The sequence below is a fragment of the Phaenicophaeus curvirostris genome, chromosome 1 (genome assembly GCF_032191515.1).
Source record: "Phaenicophaeus curvirostris isolate KB17595 chromosome 1, BPBGC_Pcur_1.0, whole genome shotgun sequence".
In the NCBI taxonomy this organism is placed as follows: domain Eukaryota; kingdom Metazoa; phylum Chordata; class Aves; order Cuculiformes; family Cuculidae; genus Phaenicophaeus; species Phaenicophaeus curvirostris.
In genome coordinates this window covers 191369315-191390284 of record NC_091392.1, presented here as the reverse complement: position 1 = coordinate 191390284, position 20970 = coordinate 191369315, and the positions used below count along the sequence as shown (strand labels likewise).

Here is a 20970-nt window from a genome sequence, read left to right as displayed (position 1 = left end):
TGGCCAGGATGTGAATATAACCCAGCCAGGAATAACCTGGCTTTGAGGCTGGACCCAGCAAGGCTTTTGGGTCAATATAAAGCAGTAACACACCCAGGAACAAGTACAACCAGAAAAATGTGCACAGTGGCTTCTCCGGCAGTTTCTGATCTCATTCCACCACGCTGCCTGCCTGCTGGGAGAGGGAGGCTTAGTTATTTAATTGCTACAATTAGCATGGAGCTATTCTTGCCCATAATGGTTACCGTTTCCTCCTCTTTTTGGTGCATCCAATTACTGACTCATTCATTCTTTAAGGCAGAGGTCACAACAAGGCACAGAGAAGCTTGAGGATGGTGGAGTGAGGGTCTAAGAGAGGAATACCAGAATATGCGAAGCTCTGTTTGTAATAAAGAACTGTCATAAGCTCATGCAAACTCCTTACCCTCTCCCATCCATCAGCTGACGGCTTCAAGGAGGTGATGAAGAGGGAGCACAGCAGGTACAAAAATTGCTGTGACTGTTTTATTTCTCCCTCCAGCTGATCCATCAAGAAGGATGGGTGATGGGCTTAATGTATGTCAAGATGGACAAGACTCCCAGTATCTATCACATTGCAACAATCCCTCCACCTCTTCACCCAGCCTCAGACCGCAGGTCACTCAAACAAATTATCTGCTTTGGGAAATCAATTATTTATTTGCCATTACTTAGCAGGGATGGTGAAGGAAAGGTGAGTATGTGGTCACTGCTTTGTCAAGCACCAAAGTGAAGCACCCACCCTGAATAATTAACGTTCCCTCTTTTCTGCAGCATCTGGACACATCTGCTGCATTCACTGTTGCAGGCTTTTTCTTGGCTGACTCAGAAAATCATGCTTTGGCAGCTGGGTTTCAAGTGGGTACTTTCCCTACAGCACTAACAAGCTGTGATTTTGTTACAAATAGGGAATTTTGTTCCTCTTTTGCTGATGTCATTCCATGATAGTGCAGGGAATAGTGCTCGGATCTCTGCAGCCTGATGAGCCCTATGTGCCCTTTGGGACAGATGTACTTGCAAGTGGGAGATTGCTTTTCTTTTTGCTGCCCAGATTTATATTTCACTGAAGTCCAGTATCGATCCCACTCCTGCTGGACTGAAAGCTCATTTTACTAAATGGGAGAAAAAACAGTTCCCCCAGCTGAATGCACATAAAATGGAAAATCCTGCAACAAAACAGCTCTTAAAAAAAAAGAGGCGTGAATGATTTCACTGAACCTTGAGGACTGCGCTGCTGACATTGGAACGGGATGTAATTTATTTAGCCTGACCTTTCCATGAAAGACCATGCTGGAAGTGTTATCAAGGATCCTTTCTACCACTTGTACACCCATTGCCAAGGTGACGTCCCATTTCATGCGTCAGTCAGTGAAGATTGCATCTGCGCTGCTGTGATGCTTTGTTTGCTGTCCTGCTTGACAAGCTCTTGGCAGGATTTCAGCTCCCACGGATGGCAGCTGGTCCACGAGGGATCAAAACAGATTCAAGCTGGACATTATTATGTGGAATTTCATGTCGACAAAGCATGGGACTGGGGACCCCTGGATGAGAATGGACCATGGATGAGATAAAGCAAAGATGCCCAAAGATGCTGTCAAAGTGTAATGAGATTATCAGACAATTGCATTGCTGTACCCCCTGCTCATCCCCATTCCATTTTACTTGGGATTTATGTGAGCCCTTGTGGTGCCAGGGAAGCAGAGGCAGCTTGCTGGTGTTCACTGCAGAGGCTTGCCAAAGCACAGCCAAGTTTGGATGGTGGAGCATGACCGGTGGAACAGGTCCTGCTGCTGCACAAAACCACCCAGTGTTTTCCTCTCTCCTCCCAGCATTTCCCAGGGAGTGCCAAGAGAAGACAGGGATGTAGATGGAAAGGATGTGTTTGCCCTTCACAAGAGATCCTTTTGGTGGTGGGGACAGCTACAGCAGGGAGCAACATGGTCCCAGCAAAGCCTTTCCCTCACCCCACAAAGGGATTGAAATCTCTGAATACTGCTGATTCCTATAACTCTCAAAGGGACTTCAGTGACGGATGAAGACAAGAGCTGCAGCTAGAGAAGTCCTCAAACCACATCAACTGCTTATAAGAGACTTAAAAGGCTACAGTTATGTGTGGGGAAATAAATTAAATGGCCCACAGGGGCGAAGCCTGCTCAGCTTCAAATGTCAAAGGTAGGAAAGCCTCATGGACATTCCCCATGCATCCATCTATTTCCCACTCTAGCCCTCCTAGCCTCGTGGTGGGCTGCACCCCCCTTCCACAGGCCTTTTCTGAAACAGGAGCCAGGCTGCATTGGGAGTAGAGGACAGGAGATGCTCTTGGCCACAGACATGGCTCTCATGGTACCTGTGTTCTCCTCAGACTGGTTGAAGCCACAGATCTGGCAGATGCTGCGAACCCACTTGTTCATGTCGTCCTCAGTCTCAGCCACAAGGTAGAAGGTCCTGTCACTGGTCTTGATGTCAAAGATGTAGCTGTCTTGCAGCTCCTTCTTGTTGAAGGTCAGGCCCGCATCCACCTGCTCGCAGAAATTGAGGTTGATCACACGCAGAGGTTTCTTGGAGTGGTCATTTTTGTAGTACTCCAGGACATCGGGGTCGCCACTCATCCGACCACTCCGCAGGACGAACCAGCGTTTCTTCCATGCCTGAAACCAAGAAGAGAGGAAGCATGAACCCACCACTTAAGTAGTGAGGGGCAAGAAACCATTGCCAGGCACAGGGTGACGCAGATGGCCACAACACCTCTCTGCCCTGGGATGCTCTGGGATGCTGCTCAGGACATCCCTGCAAGAGGTGCACAGACTCAGCTCAGTTCATGAGTTCAATACTCAAATTACCTTGGTGATCTGGGAGAATTAAACACTGAAATATCATTGTAGCTTAAGATGACCACAAGAAATTCTAGTCTTGAGGCTCAGAGCAACCTTGCTCCTACTCTACAATCCAGCCACATTCCCAGGACCCAAATATCCTTTGTTCCCCTTGCTCCTTGATGCAAGATAATTTGTCAGGCGGTATTACCGGCAATCACAGTGCTGAAATGCCTTTCAGCAGCTCAAAGGAACTCAGGCATTTTGGACACAGTGCCCTGGGTATCCTGGCCTTCAAAGAAACCCCTGAGAGCATCACAGCACACGTCTGCAGATACCGATCACACCAATCCAATCTCTGTTTAAATGCCAGGATAGAAAGGCTAATAAAACCAACGGGGAACTGGTTTGGTTTTTTAAATATCAGGAATAATGCCAGGGAGACTGTGGAGAATCCAAGTTTCATTTGTTTTTCAGCATCTTCTGCTCCCTGCTAAGTAAGAAAGTCCTTAGCAAAGGAAAAGGTTATAATTGATTCTTCCGAACGCTGCCTATGGCAGCCCCCAGCCAAACCATCCTAGGAAACAGACTCAGGGGGTTGTCACATTTGAAGCAAACTGGCAAAATAAATGTCAGCCATCAGCCCTGTCACTGGGAGTGGCAACCACTGTGCTCTCCCCATGCCAAGTGCAGTTCAAACACACAGGAGGTGGAACAGCCACAGTGATAATGTGCTGAATGCTCCAGCTTCCATTACACAGCGGATTGTGCAGATAAAACCCCCCGTCCCATAGGCTGGAGGGGCTTGTGGGGTGGGCTCTTCACAATCATCTTGGCACCCGTGGAAGAGAACTCCACTGAGCTGTTCCCCATCACAAAACTATGCTACCTTGCAGAGGGCTCAGCTTCCATGGCGTATGGAAAGGAAGGACTATGTCTTAGCACAGTCCTTAAAACATCTTTGTTCAGTCTTCCTCTGAATGTGGTTAAAGTTCAAGAGGTGCATGAACAATATGGGCTCGACACAGCTGATGTGGGTGAGTGGGGTGATATGGGGTATTGCTAGCATTCCTGCATTACCTGATGCAGACCTCTGCACCAAGGGATGCCAAGGCTGGGGATGTGATCCCCAGCATCCTGCCACGACTATAGACATTTTTTTATTTGATGAGATTTACCTTACCTATTTTTTTAAAAAAATCACCAGGTTTTGGATTCATGTGATTATGAGAGGTTGGGTCATGAGGAAGCACATGACATCCCCTAAGAAGGAAGAACCAACAGCCACAAACATCTTTAGTAAGTCAAGAGAGGCAGCAAGGCAAGTGGTGGGCTGGGACCTCCATGATGCTTCCTGGGAGGTGAATACAGCCCTGTGAGGCTTTGCATCCGGGTGAAGGCCACATGGTGGCATCTCAGCCACCCAACTGCACCAGGATCCCACAATTATAGAGAATTTTGTGGCTGAAATAAGAGTGAGAAAGACCTGCAATGTTTTCTCTGAATGGTCCCATTTTCACCATGCTTCTCAAAGACTTAAAAATAGCTTTTGTTGGTGTCTTTGGGATTTGTAACCAAATTAGTTTTGCACTAGTTCTCTAACTGGCTCCCAATGCCAGGAAAGCAACTTCAGTGCAATCTTTCAAATGCAGTGGAGCAGCAAATTGCTTAGCAAGAGGACGTGCAAGGCTGTCAGATTTTGGTTTCATCCAGGAGACGTTCACCCACTTCTCATCAAAACGGCTACTCTTAGATGAAAAAAAATGCACACAGTGGAGCTGCATCCATCAGGGGGGAAAAAACCCAATTTCACCAGGCAGCAGCAATAATTTGCTAGTCTGTCTCCCCAAAATAGAACACGTAAATCACTGAGAAACAAATTCACAAGCATTTTTTTCTACCTCTAGATAAAAAATGCCCCATTACATTCTTTCTGTTAACACTGAACAATTTCTTTGCAGCCACTCAGCAGGACTAGGACATGGGCACACATCAGCGAGGAGTTCTGAAAAAAGATCAAATTGTGCAGCAACATGATCTGCCACCTGAATGAGGACGTATCCGACGTCAGTTCTTGCTACTTGGCTTGTTTCTTTCCACCCATTTGAACTCAAGCCTTGCAGCATCCCTTCGTGGCTAGGAAGCTGCATTAAACAAAACCCACAAAGTACAGAAACTAGACTGCAGAATGTAAAGCTTTCATGGGAAAACAGGAGGAAATGCTGCAAGCAAGGCCAACGATGCTACCACGGCTTCCCTTTTTATTGCCGGCGTGAGAGCCTCAACTTCTCTAGTTCTCGTTGGGCCATCTGGCAGCAATGGAAAGCCCCATGCAGTCAAAATTTGGCAGAGAAAACAATTTAACACATGCAGTCTGGTGGTATCTGGTAAGTCCTAACATTAGCTGGCTGCTAGAAAACTGCTCTTGCCAGGACAAAATTTCTTGGGAAGCTTCAGGAGCTGGAGTATCACTGGAGGGTGGGATCCCTAAACATGACAACAGGCTTACCAGCTCAGGCTGACTATCCTGTCCACCCTTACCTGGTAGTTTTCTGATGATAAAAAAAAAACAGTGTTGTTTTTTTTTCAAAAGAAACAGCTACAGATACAGGAAAAAAGCTCACAGCAGCAGCTGCTGGACTTGCCTGTCCTGGACAAGCGGCTACAGACAGCAGAGTGAGATGCATCTCCCACTGCATGTCCCTGCAGCAGGACCAGCCATTTCTACCTCCTAAGATCAGCTCCCGAGCCAGAGGAATAAATATTGGCCATTAGCAGACAATGGAAGGAAATAATAAAGAAATATCCTGGAACCTTCTTAGTTTGGGGAATATTTTCCCTATTTCTTTGAGCATTTGAGCACTGAGCTCAGTAAGTGTATTCTAGTTGTTCCTTGTGGATTTGATATGTCTCTGTTAGGAAAAGAGTTCAGCTTGTGTTTGCCAGGCTAAGGCTGCATTTGAAGCATCTTGCGCCACTAGTGGAGCTTGCTTCAACATATAGCAGCATGTGGCAAAGGATACGTAGCCTGTAGGCTGTGGGTCATGCTCCTGGGACATCTATTTCCCTCTTCAAAGCTATCATTATCATCCAAATCTTCCACATTTAGGCTTCCCTAGAATATATGCTCCATCTCAAGGCTAAATAGAGAGGAACTGGAAGTCAGGAAGAAGAATTCGATTAATGCCTGGCTCCGAGCCTGGTGTGAGGAGAAGGGCTTCGGCTTCTTTGATCATGGGGTGGCTCACACACCCCCAGGCCTTGTAACTAAGTATGGGACACGTGTGTCTCCTAGGGGGACTAAAGCCCTTGCTAAAAACTAGCTAAGCTCACAAAAGGCAGGTCTTGCCAAACTAAGCTGATCGCCTTCTATGACAAAGTGACTCGGCTGCTGGATGAGGGAAAGGCTGTGGATGTGGTATTCTTGGACTTCAGTAAAGACTTTGACACAGTTTCTCACAGCGTTCTGCTTAGGAAACTGTCAGCCTCTGGCCTGGACAGGCGCACACTCTCCTGGCTGGAAAACTGGTTGGATGGCCAGGCCCAGAGAGTGGTGGGAAATGGTGTGAAATCCAGCTGGAGGCCAGTGACAAGTGGGGTTCCCCAGGGCTCAGTGCTGGGTCCAGCCCTGTTCAATGTCTTTATCAATGACCTGGATGAAGGCATCGAGTGCACCCTTAGCAAGTTTGCAGACGACACTAAGCTGGGTGGAAGTGTTGATCTGCTGGAGGGTAGGGAGGCTCTGCAAAGGGATCTGAACAGGCTGGACCGCTGGGCAGAGTCCAACAGCATGAGGTTTAACAAGGCCAAATGCCGGGTCCTGCACTTGGGGCACAACAACCCTATGCAGTGCTACAGACTAGGAGAAGTCTGTCTAGAAAGCTGCCTGGAGGAGAGGGACCTGGGTGTGTTGGTTGACAGCGACTGAACATGAGCCAGCAGTGTGCCCAGGTGGCCAAGAAGGCCAGTGGCATCCTGGCTTGTATCAGAAACGGCGTGACCAGCAGGTCCAGGGAGGTTATTCTCCCTCTGTATTCAGCACTGGTGAGACCGCACCTCAAATCCTGTGTTCAGTTCTGGGCCCCTCCCCACAAGAAGGATGTTGAGGCTCTGGAACAAGTCCAGAGAAGAGCAACCAAGCTGGTGAGGGGGCTGGAGAACAGGCCTTATGAGGAACGGCTGAGAGAGCTGGGGTTGTTCAGCCTGGAGAAGAGGAGGCTGAGGGGAGACCTCATTGCTCTCTATAAATACCTGAAAGGAGGTTGTAGAGAGGAGGGTGCTGGCCTCTTCTCCCAAGTGACAGGGGACAGGACGAGAGGGAATGGCCTCAAGCTCCACCAGGCGAGATTAAATCTGGACATTAGGAAAAAATTTTTCACAGAAAGTGTCATTGGGCACTGGAACAGGCTGCCCAGGGAGGTGGTTGAGTCATCCTCCCTGGAGGTGTTTAAGGGACGGGTGGACGAGGTGCTAAGGGGCATGGTTTAGTGTTTGATCGGAATGGTTGGACTCGATGATCTGGTGGGTCTCTTCCAACCTGGTTATTCTATGAGGAGAGGGGAGGGGAGGAAAAATAAATATGCATTGGCCAGGAAATCTCACTACCCTGCTCCTTCTCCTTCCACTGCCACCTTTGTCCCTGTGAGTGCAGCACATCACTAGTGTGAAACAAACCTTCCAAAATCTGATCTGACACAAATTGCAGGATCTAATCTGAGCTGGCAGGCAGGTTGAGTGACCTAGCTGTGACATCAGGCAAATTTCTCACACTGGGATGAAGCTAGGGACTAAGCAACTTGAGCAGGAAACCCCACAGTGGGGCAAGCAAGTGCTTGTGTCCTGGATTTGCCCAGACCCAGAGAAGCCCTGGCTGCAGGATAGCTCCTGCCATTGCTCCTGTGGCTATCAGCCACTGGCGGGGATGCCACCATGGCCACGGAAAGCCCTGAGCCTGTCCCAGCCTCATATAGCCACAGTTTTCACTCTGCAGTGCATAGTGGTCTTGCACTCCACGAAGTACGTTTGCCCTCTGGCTCCTGGTGCAGCTGGTGTGGCAGAGAGCAGCTCACACTCCAGAAGCATATGAGAAGGATTGCGATGGCTGGAAACATCTCATTGTTGTTCCCAGCCACTGTGTCCCCTTGCTGTCCCTTCCTGGCAGCCACCACTTTAACCATCCTGGAAAGATCATCTCTGGGAAAGGAGTATAGAGACAATGGGGGAATTCTGAGGGCATGTTTTGGGTGGCTTGGCTCACTCAGTGCTGTTATTGGTTTTGCTTCGTGCAACAACAATGCCAACTACAGCAGCTGGACTGTATTGCCTTGCGCCAGGGCTGACCCTGCCCTGGCTACCCCATCCTACCACAATGGACATGGTCCCCTACTGTGGCCAGTGCTACCAGCACTAAGGAGTGAAGCCCCATATGGGAGGATAGTAGAATAACCTAGTGGTGACCTGTATAATAATGTTGTCTTCCTCTGTGTCCCTGAGGGCTTTTTATCTCATCTGATGGACAGAAGGATGCCAGTTTTATTATTCATGCAAGAACACCTCTCCCCTCCTTGTGTTAGTGCTAACTCAAATGAAATGCAGGTTGAAAAACGATTTGCAAGCAGCAAGGGAGCCCCCGCCATGTCTGCTCAGGTAACAGTTCTGCTGGCTGATTGCACCCACAAATCTCCTGAGCCCAAGAGCAAACAGGAGCTTCCTGAGCCCCCTCCTATCTTTCCAGATGTCTCCACAGCTCTCCAAGCACCTTCTTCTTGCCCACTGCCCATTCACAGCACTTTTTGACATGATGCTGGTAACAGACAGGTCCCAATCCTGCTCCTCTCACCCTTCAAAGGGTTGGAACCCCGCTAATCACACGTATGCTGTGGCAGAGTTCACAGCAAATTTGTTAGCAGCATTACTTCAGGGAATGCTTGATTGGCAGCATTAATAATGCTGTGCTGCAGTGGTGAGACCCTGTAGGGCACAGGAAACCTTGCTGGGGTACAAGGTGGCTCTTCCTTGACTCGTTGCGGGATCAAGAGAAGTAACATTGATGCAAAAAACCCCCCAAACCAGTGTGTATCTCAGCCTGTCAACCTGATTTTCCCTCCTGGGATTTTTTTTTCCCACGGTTGGAGGTGTAATTAGGCTTCAGAGCACATAGTGAATCGCTACATGCAAAATTCACCCCAGGGCGGCCTGGCTGGTGTGAGACTTACACTGATCATCACTCACAGCTGGCTGAGATGGGGTTTTAAGAAGATGAGGCTCAAACACAGGCTAAAACGTATTTGTAAGATAATTTAAAAACCCATAAACTTCAAAAATCGGCTCCTGCCATCAGAGATGTTTGCTATAAGGGAAGGAAGGGGTGGGAATGCTCAGAGCTAAAGGTACGTTGGTGTGAGCTGGAGGACCTGCTCCCCGCTGCCACACTCAGTGAACATGACAGGCAACAAAACAGTGACACAATGTGGAAAACATTTCCCTCCGTATTTATTTTACGGGAGTTCTCTGGTTGGAAAGATTTCAGTAGTTCAGTGCTGCATAGTCAATCTTAAGAAAATAAAGATGACTCCAGGATGTGAGGGCGCCAACTGCATTTCTATTGGGAACCTCGAGCGCCTGATTACGGATGGGACGAGAAAACAAAATACCAAGTAGTGAGGTTGTACTTACATCATCAGACAAGATGTGACCGCTTGAGAAAGAAGGACACAGGGGAAACCCTGGAGTGGGCCACGAGTGCTTCTTCTGGGAGGGTGTACAGAGGACGGAGACAAACTCTACTGCAAGGGGGTAGCATGAAAGGCAGTGGGAAGGTCCCATTAGATGTAAGGAAAAGGCTTTACAATAAGTGGTAGGACAAATAGTCCGCAAACAGATTGGGTAATGTTCATCCTTGGAGATATTAAAAAACTGCCTGGACAATACCAGAGCAATGTGATTTATCTCCAGAGTTGGCCCTACCTTCAAGCTGATCCTGTTTTGAGCAGGAAGTTGGTCTGGAGACCTCCAAGGTCCCTTCTAATCTTAGTTATCTCTGAATCTAAATTATTTTTCCATAATTAGATCCAGTTTCCAGTGAGGAGTTTTGAACTCATCATACAGAGATCTGATGAGACTGCTCAGACCCCAAGCCCTGACCAGCCTCAGCATTTAGCATGCGAAAGGCACTTCTTAAGTCCAGTTGGTAAGGCAACCTTTTCTGGTCCTCTGCTGACAGCTGCAAGGTGCCTTTTCAAGTGGGAAGGTGCTAGGAAAGGATGGGGATCAAAGGAATGAGCTTGAGCCCAGCTCCTGCCCCTGCGCTGGCCACAAATTGTCCCAGCATGGGGCCTCCACCATGTCCCTGTTGCCGCACCATGAATTTTGTTATCTGGAAGTATTTCCTGCTATTCAGCCCTATTCTGTATTCCACTCTGTTATTCCTCACTGAAATCCCCCTCCACGGCACACCCTTTGCAGTGGAACCAGAGCACCCAAAGGAGATGCAGGCAGAAGGCCTTCCATGTGTGGGGACGGGCAGAGCCAGTGGCTCCCTGTGGATCTGCAGGACACCAGGTGAAGGGGTGACATGACACCATCATCGCCTTTGCCCCAAGGCCCCATCAGCCACTAGGAGAAAAACAGCAGGACAAAAGGCATCATGTCCTACAAAAGGAACACTGTAGGCGATACCCTCGGGGCTCAGAAGGGATTGCAGTCAGTCTCCAGCTGGCTGTTTAGTCTGGGTTTGATCCAGAAGCCAGGGCCACTAAAGGGAGTTTTCATCCTTGGCCTCGAGGTGCTTTGTTTTCAGAAATGTCAGTCCCAAGGATGAGCCCTGGCCCCTGCATCTGCGCTGGCCACAGCCAGACTCGATGCTGGAGCAATCTGTGGGGTGATGGCACTGCTGTATCGCCTCGCTGGGCACAAGCCTGTGGCTCTGCCACATGAGAGGTGAACAAAGCTGCATCGTCCTCATCCCCCACTGCCACCACTGCTGGCACAGCGTTGTGGGGGCTGCTTTACACCTCACTGACTCTTTGAAGGCTGACACGGACAAGCGGCTGTGACAACCTCCAAACAGGAGAACCCAGCAGCTTATTATGTGCTATCATATTTATCATAAATATTGTGATCCTATAGTTACATATATTTAGCAAGATGCACATCAAGACTGGTGCTTCTCAAGTCTGTGTGCAAAACCCAGCCACCAGCATTGACTACACTCAACCTGACCGAGGTGAGACAGAGCCAAATAACCTGTCAGTATAGGTCTGCCCATGCCAGGCAAGCATACCAGCAGTGAGAGTGGAGTACACTATTTGCTTTTTCAACTTTGGGTTTCTGGAAGAAAAAGCAAACTGCTGGGAGATTTTTTTTTTCCCTCCTGAGACTTTGGTATCAGGCTCTGATAAGCACTTCCCCGGCCATTACACAAGCAGGGCTGGACACGGGAACGCGGCATGAACGAATGACTCCAAGCATAGCATTTTGATAACATTTGGATTTTTGTAGCTTTCTGGCCTCTGCAAGAGCAGAATAGATCCCACAGCACTGTCAGCAATTTCCCGTCCCTCACCTCTAGCTTTGGGCTACCCCAAATTACTACCCCAAGAATAGGGATGTGCCCCCCCGCCCTCAACCGCACACCATGCAGGCAGGGGTCAGGAATCCTGTCCCTGACTTCATTGATGAACGTACGCCAGTCTCTGCCCACACAAAACTCACTGCAGGGATGCTTTGCCCCCTAAGCTTATCTATGAGGATGTTATGGGAGACGGTGTCAAAAGCCTTCCTGAAGTCAAGGCAGACAACATCCACTGCTCTCCCTTCATCTACCCAGCCAGACATGCCACCAAAGAAGGCTACCAGATTGGTTAAGCGTGATTTCCCCTTGGTGAATCCATATTAACCACTCCTAATAACCTTCTCTTCCTGCATGTGCTTAGACACGACATCCAGGATGAGCTGTTCCACCATCTTTCTAGGGACGGAGGTGAGACTGACTAGCCTGGGTGATGAGCTGGAGGTTTTGTGGGGCTGCAGATTATAGTAAAGTGTCAGGAAGTTTTTTCATCATCTAAAGGACTGGTCCCTTGGTTTCTCTGACTTGTAGCAGGATATTTAGAATAGGCTTGCCTTTCCAAGGATGATTTCTAATTTTAGAAAAAACCCCAAACTTGTTAACTTTCAGCCTCTTCAATGTGCTGTCCTGTTGTCTGACTGTGTAACCATCTTAAGTTGGGCTAACCTCTGCAAGAATGATATGATGTGACAAAATTGCACTTCTTGAGCACTGTGGTGTCCAATTCCTTTTTTGAGAGAAAGATAATTGCATCACTGGGACATCGCCTGGGAGTGGCGTGAAGAGTGTTGGCGCTCCCAACTGCCAAAACTACCACCCAACATACAGAAACCAGCACAGGGTTCAGTCGTGCAAGGTTTTGCAGAGCTTGGGTTTGCTTCGTTGCTTTGTTGAAATACACTCCCTCAGATACCTTTTTTTACCCTCCCCAACACACTCCCACAAACCCTCTGGAAAATAATACTACATTCCTGGGAATACCATGGGAACTGGACATCCTCCTGCCTTTACAAGAACTGGACCTTCGTCTTTCCCTCCTGTAGCTTTTTTTTGTCAAGGAAACATTACTGTGCCAGCCCCAACATGAGTCATCCAAAATCTGGGCCACTTTGTGTCAGATGCTGTGAGAAGCACCATTAGCTCAGATGACAGACTGGAGGAGAAAAGGCAGACAAGAAATAGAAAAAGAGAGCTAACTCAGCCAGGGATACTCAAATCTGCAGTGGCAGTGACCTTGCCTTCTGGTTCCCAAGCCAATGAATCACTCCCTTGACCCCCTGGCTACAATCATCCTGCCTCTGTGGTCTTTTCTTTGATGAAATTTCCCCTTTTTGTCTAGTTTATGTCTAGCTGTGGTCAACTTGTATGTGTCTGCATGAGATACTTGCTCCCATCAATAATAATTTTTGACACAAAAAGATCTGCTCACCTCTAGGTGTTTGTTCATGTATTTAAGCAGCTTTGCTGTGCCCAGACATTCTCTTTTGGAGTAAATAAAGCCATTTATCCCTGGCCAAAAGTGTTCTGACTCTAGTGGGCATACATATATAGGGCTCCTATGGGCCTAGACAGATCAGATCCAAAATATAGGAGGCAGGAGGGAAGTTCAACACCTTCAAGCTACTGATCTGCTTTTGCGGAGGCAAGGTGCTCCCTTTTGACTGTGACAAATGGTAGACTTTGTGTCCCCATACAGATTAGCTTCAATTAAACCAAACTGTTTTGTGAACAGGTTAAAACCATTCAAATCTGAACAAAGTTGCTACAGCCTAAGCCAAACTCAGGCTTTTTGCAAAGTCTATGGTGACAATAGTGGATCCTCGGGACTAGGGGGCACTGTGGGGTGGATGAGAGAAGGAAATGGGAACACTTCTAGTCCAAAGACTGAGCAAATATCTCATGAGTGGATCAGAGGCAACCATATCCAGAGACCGATATGTGCCCACCATGGTGGCCCAGTGCTCCTCCTGTGGCCACCCCAGATAAGACAACACAAACACATAAGCACACACAAGAAGCATTAGAGGATATTTTAGATGAAAGGGGAAAAGAAGCAGCCCTGTTGCATCTGTAAATGATGGAAAAATGGAGGAGTTGGCCCGATTTGGCTTGTATTGAACTCAGTTTCTTGGACAACCCTTTGTAGCTCAGCTATCTGAGTGGCACGGTCAACATCAGAGTCACTGCCACAAAGAGGGCAAAAAGGATGATCAAAGGTCTGGAAGGCTTCTCTGCAAGGAACTATTAAGTGAGACAAGACTCCTCAGTGTACAAAAGAGTCAGGATAGGAGAGAGGCTGAGGAAACCAACAATGGCAGGGAGAAGGTGCCATACTGTGAATACTGTTGCCCAGCGAGGTGGCTGAGTCACCTTCCCTGGAGGTGTTTAAGGCATGGTTGGAGGAGGTGCTAAGGGGCATGGTTTAGTGTTTGATAGGAATGGTTGGACTCGATGATCCAATGGGTCTCCTCCAACCTGGTTGTTCTATGATTCTATGATTCTAAGGTAATGGAGATAACGTACTCACTCTCACCTAACACAAGAATGATATGGAATCACAGGAAGGTAAGAAGAGCCAGGCCCAGGCCACGCAAAAGGAGACTTCCCAATGGGCAACACAGAAATGACTGTTGTCAGTCCTTGCTGAGGGAAGTTCTGGGCCTCTAGTTTCGCTGGCCTTGAGTGGAGACTGAACAAGATCATGGAAACAAAATCCCCCAAAGGTTACTAGGTGCCATCACATGCAGCAAAGGAAGTCTGCACTGAAAACTGTTGACAACAGGGAAAATGTCAGGAGGCAGAGGGACTTTTCCCTACATGCCTGCTTACTGACCACTGTGCAACATAGAACACTAGATGGACTTGGGTTTGACCCTTTATGGACATTCAAACGTGCTGGGCTTGTAAGGAGCAAGGGAGTGGGCACCGACTACACTGACCCTTATGGCAGAGCCCAACCATCACAGCTTCACATGTTGCTCTGGCTTTGCTCCAGGGCGTGTCTGGTATTTCGGCAAGACAGAAAGGCAGGAGGCTGTGTGCCCAAACACACCAAGTGTGGGGAGAAGTGACAAATGGAGATGAAAGACCCTATGAAAAGGACAGCTCCATGGAGACCAGCACCAATTGCATTCACTCACCCATGAATCGGCTTCTCATGGCTTAGCTGATTTTGGGACCTGGGGTTCATTCCTGCAGCTTAAAAGGGCACCCTAATGAGTGGATTCTCTGGTGCTTCATAATGTGTAAGCTCAAGAAAAAAGCCTTTCCCTAGTTAAAAGAGGATTTCTCTCCTCTTCCAGCTCAATCTTTTAGATGAAACTCATAGAGAACTAATTATCTCACCCTGTTGTCAGGCCCCTCTGAAACCTGCTGGGGGATTTATTGGTTTCCAGGAGACAGAGAAGGCACATGCACACCCAGACACCCCCCAGGGCTCTCCATGTCGGGCTCACAGCCCCAACCATTGCTCTCCTGGCAGGCACCATGCTCAGGCAGTTCAGCTCATGGGCTGGAGCCAGCAGCGAGGGCTAACTCAAGGTGTACACAGCCTTATACCTGCACAACACAAGGGTCCAAATCTCACTTGTTGCATAGCTGGGTTGAGAGTGGCCAGCTAAAACAGACAGTTTTCTGGTTTCAAGCCTGCCACAGTAAGGTACATCCCTCCACATGTCCCCAGTAGCCAAGACATCTGTCACTGACAGCATTTCCCCACTTACCTGTGTTAATCACAGATTCAGGCAGTCCAAGTCTGCTGAGGTCCCTTCCAACCTGTATTATTCAATGATCCTACGATTGTAAACTGATTTCTTCTGTATCACAGGTTATTAATTAAATGCACATTTATGACCATACTGACTCCAGTAACTGTTCATTGGTCCTTGTATTTATCCACCATCTCCAGAAAGAAAAAGCAAGGAGGGTGTTGTTTCCAATCTGTCACTTTGTGGCTTTGGCATCTTGCAAAGGGCTCTTGTGATGCCCTTCTCCACTAGACTGGAGTGTCTTTAGCACCTTTGTGGGCAGAAGATATCACAATCATCTGTCTACTCCAACCTCTCAGCTCTTCCAAAGAAGCTAACCAGCTGCCAGCCTAAGCATTTTCTGTGCTGAGCACTATTACTGCAATACTTTCGTGTTCCCTTTCTTCCTCTTCAGCATCAACATTAGCAGCCAGCTACTCTAATATGTTTTGCCGTCGTTGTACATGCAAAAAAATAAATGCACCTCCCACCCCTTCATTTAGACATCAAAGATCACAGTAGCTGTTCCTGCCTCAGCCTCAACTCACATCAGGAGCTGCTCGTGCAGTTTCTTTCTACTAAACCCAGAAAACCCTGCATTTGGCGATTTACTTCCCCTTTCTGTAGGAACAATCTTAATTTCTTCTCCTTTGATGTACAATTTTGCATTGGGATGTATGGGCTCTGTTTGCTGAGTGATCCGGACTGCCTCGTCTGATTAATTTCTTGTCAACATCTACTGTTTCATTACCCTTTGTGCCCCCGGAAGCTTCTCCTCCCAGGAGCCGTTGGATCCACTTCACGTAGCAAAATGCTGACGAGGAAAAGCCACATTTGAGAGTGATATTTTTCTGGTATCTATCATGTTTTAATTCAATTTTCACATGCCCTGGGCTTTACAGGCTACCCTCCCTACCCGTGAGATCCAACACTTGGCCCAGGATAGATGCTAGGCATCAACTTTTTGCTGTCTCTTCTAAACATTTCTTCTACCTTCTAGAATGGAAGTAAATTCCTTATTCAGAATTAACCTAATTTCTTTCTTCCCCTATCTGGAACGTTGTCTTCTTTTCCCATGCTTTGGTGGAACACTAAGAAAACTGCTACTTCCAGGACCTCGAGGAGCTGCCCTACAGGAAATCTGCATACTGCTGTGCTCACTTCTTCCTCAAATACTAGATTTTCAAATTTCTCCATGGTCCTTCAGAGATAGTACTCCTGAAAATCAAGGGGAATCAGGCATCAAGAGTTATCGTTAGGGTAGAAGGACTTAGGAGAGGCAGTCTCCAGACACTACCACCCACAATTTGGAAGAGAACAAGGAAAGTCCTGGACTTCCTTGTAGGAATAAAGAGATCTTCTCCAGAAGACAGCACCTCCAAGACAGATAGCTAGGGTCTGCATTGGCAGAGTCCATCACTTTATTAACCACGTTTGCCCTATCCTCTGCCTTCTGCCAGCAAGTAAAGCATGGGGAAGATATTCCTGAGTCTATTTGGCTTTGGGAACTCAAACGCTTAATAAGTCATTTGATAAACAGTAGTATGGTTTAGCCAACATACATGAGAAGGTCAAATGGATCAGAAGATGGCCTATTCAGAGCTAACCTACTCCTGATGAATACTCATGTCACTACTGTCTTCTAAAAATTAGAGCCTTTAGAAGTCCTTGCAATAGCATGTTTGAGATGCTACAGGATTTCTAGTCATTCCTATTTCCTGCCTGACCAACAACACAGTGAGAACAGACTCTTGACACCAAGTATTCCTACTCTGACCTGAAGAATGCCCACAAATCTGGCTGAACAGGGCAGAAAAATAACCTGGGGTCATGGTAACAGCTTGCCTTGTTTAAAGACTACTTTAAAATCATGGAAGACAAAGGGGAATAAAGCAGCTGAGGTGCTGAAAACCACTTTACAGCAGCCAAGAAGATACCCAATCAACAGGACTGTTCAGTGTGACCTCTGTGGATTAGCCTTTTCTCCTTACATTTAAATTATTCCATTAAAAGTGGCTGCAGCCAGACACTACTGCGGTAGTCTACTGTTCCCCCTGACTGATCACACAAGCCTCATCTCTTTGGAAACCCGTCTGGAAGCCCAGCTTGAAGCCTGTGTGCTTCAGGCATCAGAGGAGTGGACAGAAGGGTGGATGCTAACTCTGCCTCCACTCCTACCCCACAGCAGCTCCTCCATCTGCCTGCTAATATGTATTGAAAAGCTGTTAACATTTGTATCAGCGGGTTGAAACGAGGGTAGTTCTGTTTTGGCCCGATGGCAAAAATATCGTTATCGGTGCAGGATGATGCCCACTACCTCTCCCTCCACTGGAATCCCAATGGCCACTGACCCAGCTGCTGACCCCGTCAATAGCTGAAAAGCCTTTCCTAAAGTGGCAAAGCTCTCTCATTTCATGTATTATTAAAATCCTCACTGGTTAATTTATTAGGGTACTTTGCACTGGGAAAAATGACCTCTTTGTTGACCCACTTAAACATGCTCCACTCCAACACAAAACCGTCAGAAAGGCTAGGGGGAGAGCTGGGGAAGTGGTGTGCGAACTGATGCCCTTTGTCCCAGCAAGACAGCTCCAGGATGGAAGTGCTGGGACTCCCTGGCACGAGAGCAAAGAGCTAGACACAAGCCTTCACAGACCAAACCACAAAGGAAACATTCAGCCCATACACTGCATGGACTCAGACAGAGAAATAGGACTCCCTGATCTCCTTATGCAGCTTTCATCCATCCCCAAACCTGTGGGAAGAAACCTTGTGTCCTCCCCCTGTTGGCACCTCCAAAAATGCAAATGGAAAACATGATGAGCCCATCCACACATATTGGAAACCACAGCACTTGCGATCCACAGCAAAGGTGCAGGCTGGACATCCTGCAGTCAAAGGTGTCCAGACCTCCAACTGGACTGTCCTCTGCTCTTGGGTTTCCCCAGCAGGCTAATCACTAGATTTTCTCCACGGCAATCCTGGATTCAAACTAACATGTACAGCATGTGGAGGAGCAGGGCAAAACTGGGTAAGTCAAATTGACAGTCTAAACACTTGGCACTGAAAGCCTTGTTTTTCCATTAGTGTCATATAGATAAAGCCGCTCTCCTCCCATAAAGTTGGCCTACAAAGTGCTCAGACGCTATAGGACTCTCAGGCTATTAAAGTGGACACCAAAGTTCCATCTGCTTCATTACCAAGAAAGTGCCTGGGAAGTGCAGTGAGGACAAAAAGTTGCTACAAGGTGCCTTCATACCTCAGGGAGCTGGGACCTCCATCCTGTACCCCTGCCCGTTGCCATATTACACCAGGATCATGCTGGAGAGTGTTTTAAAGTCCAAACACTCTATTGGGGCTCATTCTCATGTGATGCTCTTTATCTCAAGCAAATGGGCTACCAATTAACTTTGATACTATGGAGGTATATAAAGAAAGGTTCATGAAAACACCTAAGGCGTGTGTCAAATTTCACCCCTTAGGAGAAGACTTGAAAGGAAACCTTGGAGATAAGACGTGAAATGCACTGATACCTGCTTATTCTTAGCTTCATAAAGCTCATATAACCTGGTTGTTAGATGAGATAAAATACACAGAACAGGACTGAACAAACTAAATTGCAGCAGAAAGCTGAATGCAAGACTGGGAGCTAGGAGTTTGTGAGATTGAATGCTGCATATGCCATTAATCGGTCTAAAACCCCTGGAGAAAGGGGTTTTACCCTGTTGTGCCACAGTTTTCCAAGTGTCAAATCAAGACCTAGTCTCACATGGATGTTACAAAAAAAAAAAAAAATCACTGAGCTGCAATCTGCAAAAATACTTTGGGGGTGGGAAGTGCAGTTATATGACGGGTGGGGAGTAATTTTTCTGTCTGCAATAGTTCTGTAAACTGAGAGGTAGAAAACAGCATGTGGGAACCTGAACCTGCAGCAAAGAGGGGTGGAAAGAGCAGTAACTGATGGATTTTCTTGTGGCATGTGTTAATCATCCCTTTAGAAGATGGACTAGGATGGGGGTGGAGGAGTTGGCAGCTCAGAGAAATTAGAGTTTTTAGATGTATTTGTAATGCTAACTCACATCTGGGATCAATCCTGGAACAGGAACACAGTGTCTGGCCCAGGCAGGCCAGAAGGAAATGTTCTTTGTGGCTAACCTGCATGAAGGACCCGACCCACTGAGCCAAGCGTGGTCTTAAGAGATGCCCCTCAAGTGACCTGGGGTTGTGAACTACCACAGATGCTTTCCAAAGAGAGCAGAGAGTTCCTCCGAGTGATTTACTCAGAGGCTGTGAGGACTGCCCTGCATGGGCTGCCAGAGAACAAGAGGTCCAGCTCTCATTGGGAGCCCTTGTCCCCAAATCCTTTATTGGGGCAGGTTGAGATTGGTGGTCTGGTTCAGGCAGGTGCACGGTGTAACTGAAAGATGTTTACTCCTCCACTTTGGGATGTCACATCTCCATTCCAGCATTTCTTCATTCAGCTTTTCCTGCTTATCTGATCCCACTTGTTTGCCTTTCCCATCTGTATAACCCCCTGTGCAGTTACCCCTGGCTCACAGCAGCGAGTCGGGGACCACTGTGTGGGCACAGTCACGCCGCAATCGTGGATTGAACCTACAACACTGTGATAAGAGAGTCACCGTATTCCTGTGCTGGGTTAAAATGCCCCAGATTCCTCGGCTGGGTGTTTCCAAGGATATATATACACCCTGTGCTTTGCAAGAGTTCAAGGGAAGCCACTCCTTATTATGTTACCTTCTGATGCACAGGGGATCTTGGGCTTTGCTTTTGCTGTGAGTTTCCTAAAGTCACCATATCTCCCTGCACTCCCAGTCCAGATGCTGCCCCATCACACTGCTGCAAGGCTGCTGCAAGTGGTTTGTGATGACTCTATGGGTGCCCTTTGCAAACGCAAGTTGTTTCTTCAGCTGAGTAAATAGGAGGGAAGCCTGTTGTGGATCCCTGCCCTGTCTACACATGGCCTCCTCACCCTCCCACCAGCAAGAATGAGCAATGAGGACCCTGCTGAGTTCTCCATCCTGAGCAAACAGTGAAGAACGGCTGTCCTTCCCAGCAAGGGTGGGCTCCATGTGTAGCCCAGGCACTCTGGTCAACAGCTTTTAGCATACAGGGATGGAGAAGAAACGAAGTCCTAGGCCAAGCTGAGGATATCTCATTGTTTCAACCAGCAGCAGGGGCATGGAAGAATGAAGGTGGGGGAGATGGCACCATGACCAGGCTGGGCTTCGAAAGCTGTATCATTATATCAAGATACAAGGCTTATTAGTGTTTTCTTCTACTGGGCAAAGCACCCAACACACATAGATGAGTTGGATGAGAAGCTCTGAAGACCACTTCGGTGCTGCAGGCCTGTAGAGGAGTTTGTGCCTGGCAGAGCTCAGTTTTCATCTTCACTAAGGAGAAAACAGGAGGGATGAACCCAGGGAAAGCCCATCAGACACACACCCACTGACCTCCATAGAGAGCGGTCCTGTATTAGTCAATCCCTAGGTTCATTCAAGGGTCTGTGGAGCCACCCTGATTCAAACAAGGCAAGGAGGCATCTAGACCCCCTGAAATCTCGGGTACCCAAATTTTCTATCCATCGTTTGGTTGTCTGCAAAGATGGCACTTCCTGTATCACCCATCAGGGCCAGGTGCCACAATCCCCAGAAAATATCAATAAACTGGAGGAAAGTTAGAGCAAAGAGCAAAACAAAATATTATGGAGTCAGAGAGACAGACTTTCTGAATTAATGTGTTTAGCTTGGCTTAACAGCAGCTTAGCAGGGGCTTGTCAACTTAACTGTTTGCAAATATTTGA

The 20970-nt window shown here is 47.7% G+C and overlaps 1 protein-coding gene across 2 annotated transcripts in view; it reads right to left on the bottom strand.

Moving 5' to 3' along the window:
- Nucleotides 1–20970, bottom strand: part of GAB2 (GRB2 associated binding protein 2) — a 93288-nt gene that overhangs the window by 37208 nt on the left and 35110 nt on the right. The window contains exon 2 of one of the 2 annotated variants that reach the window (XM_069883292.1): nucleotides 2366–2666. In XM_069883292.1, coding sequence (XP_069739393.1) covers nucleotides 2366–2666 — 301 coding nt within the window. Of the gene's footprint in view, nucleotides 1–2365; nucleotides 2667–20970 lie in introns of those variants that run through there. The other variant, XM_069883293.1, reaches the window with a different exon arrangement.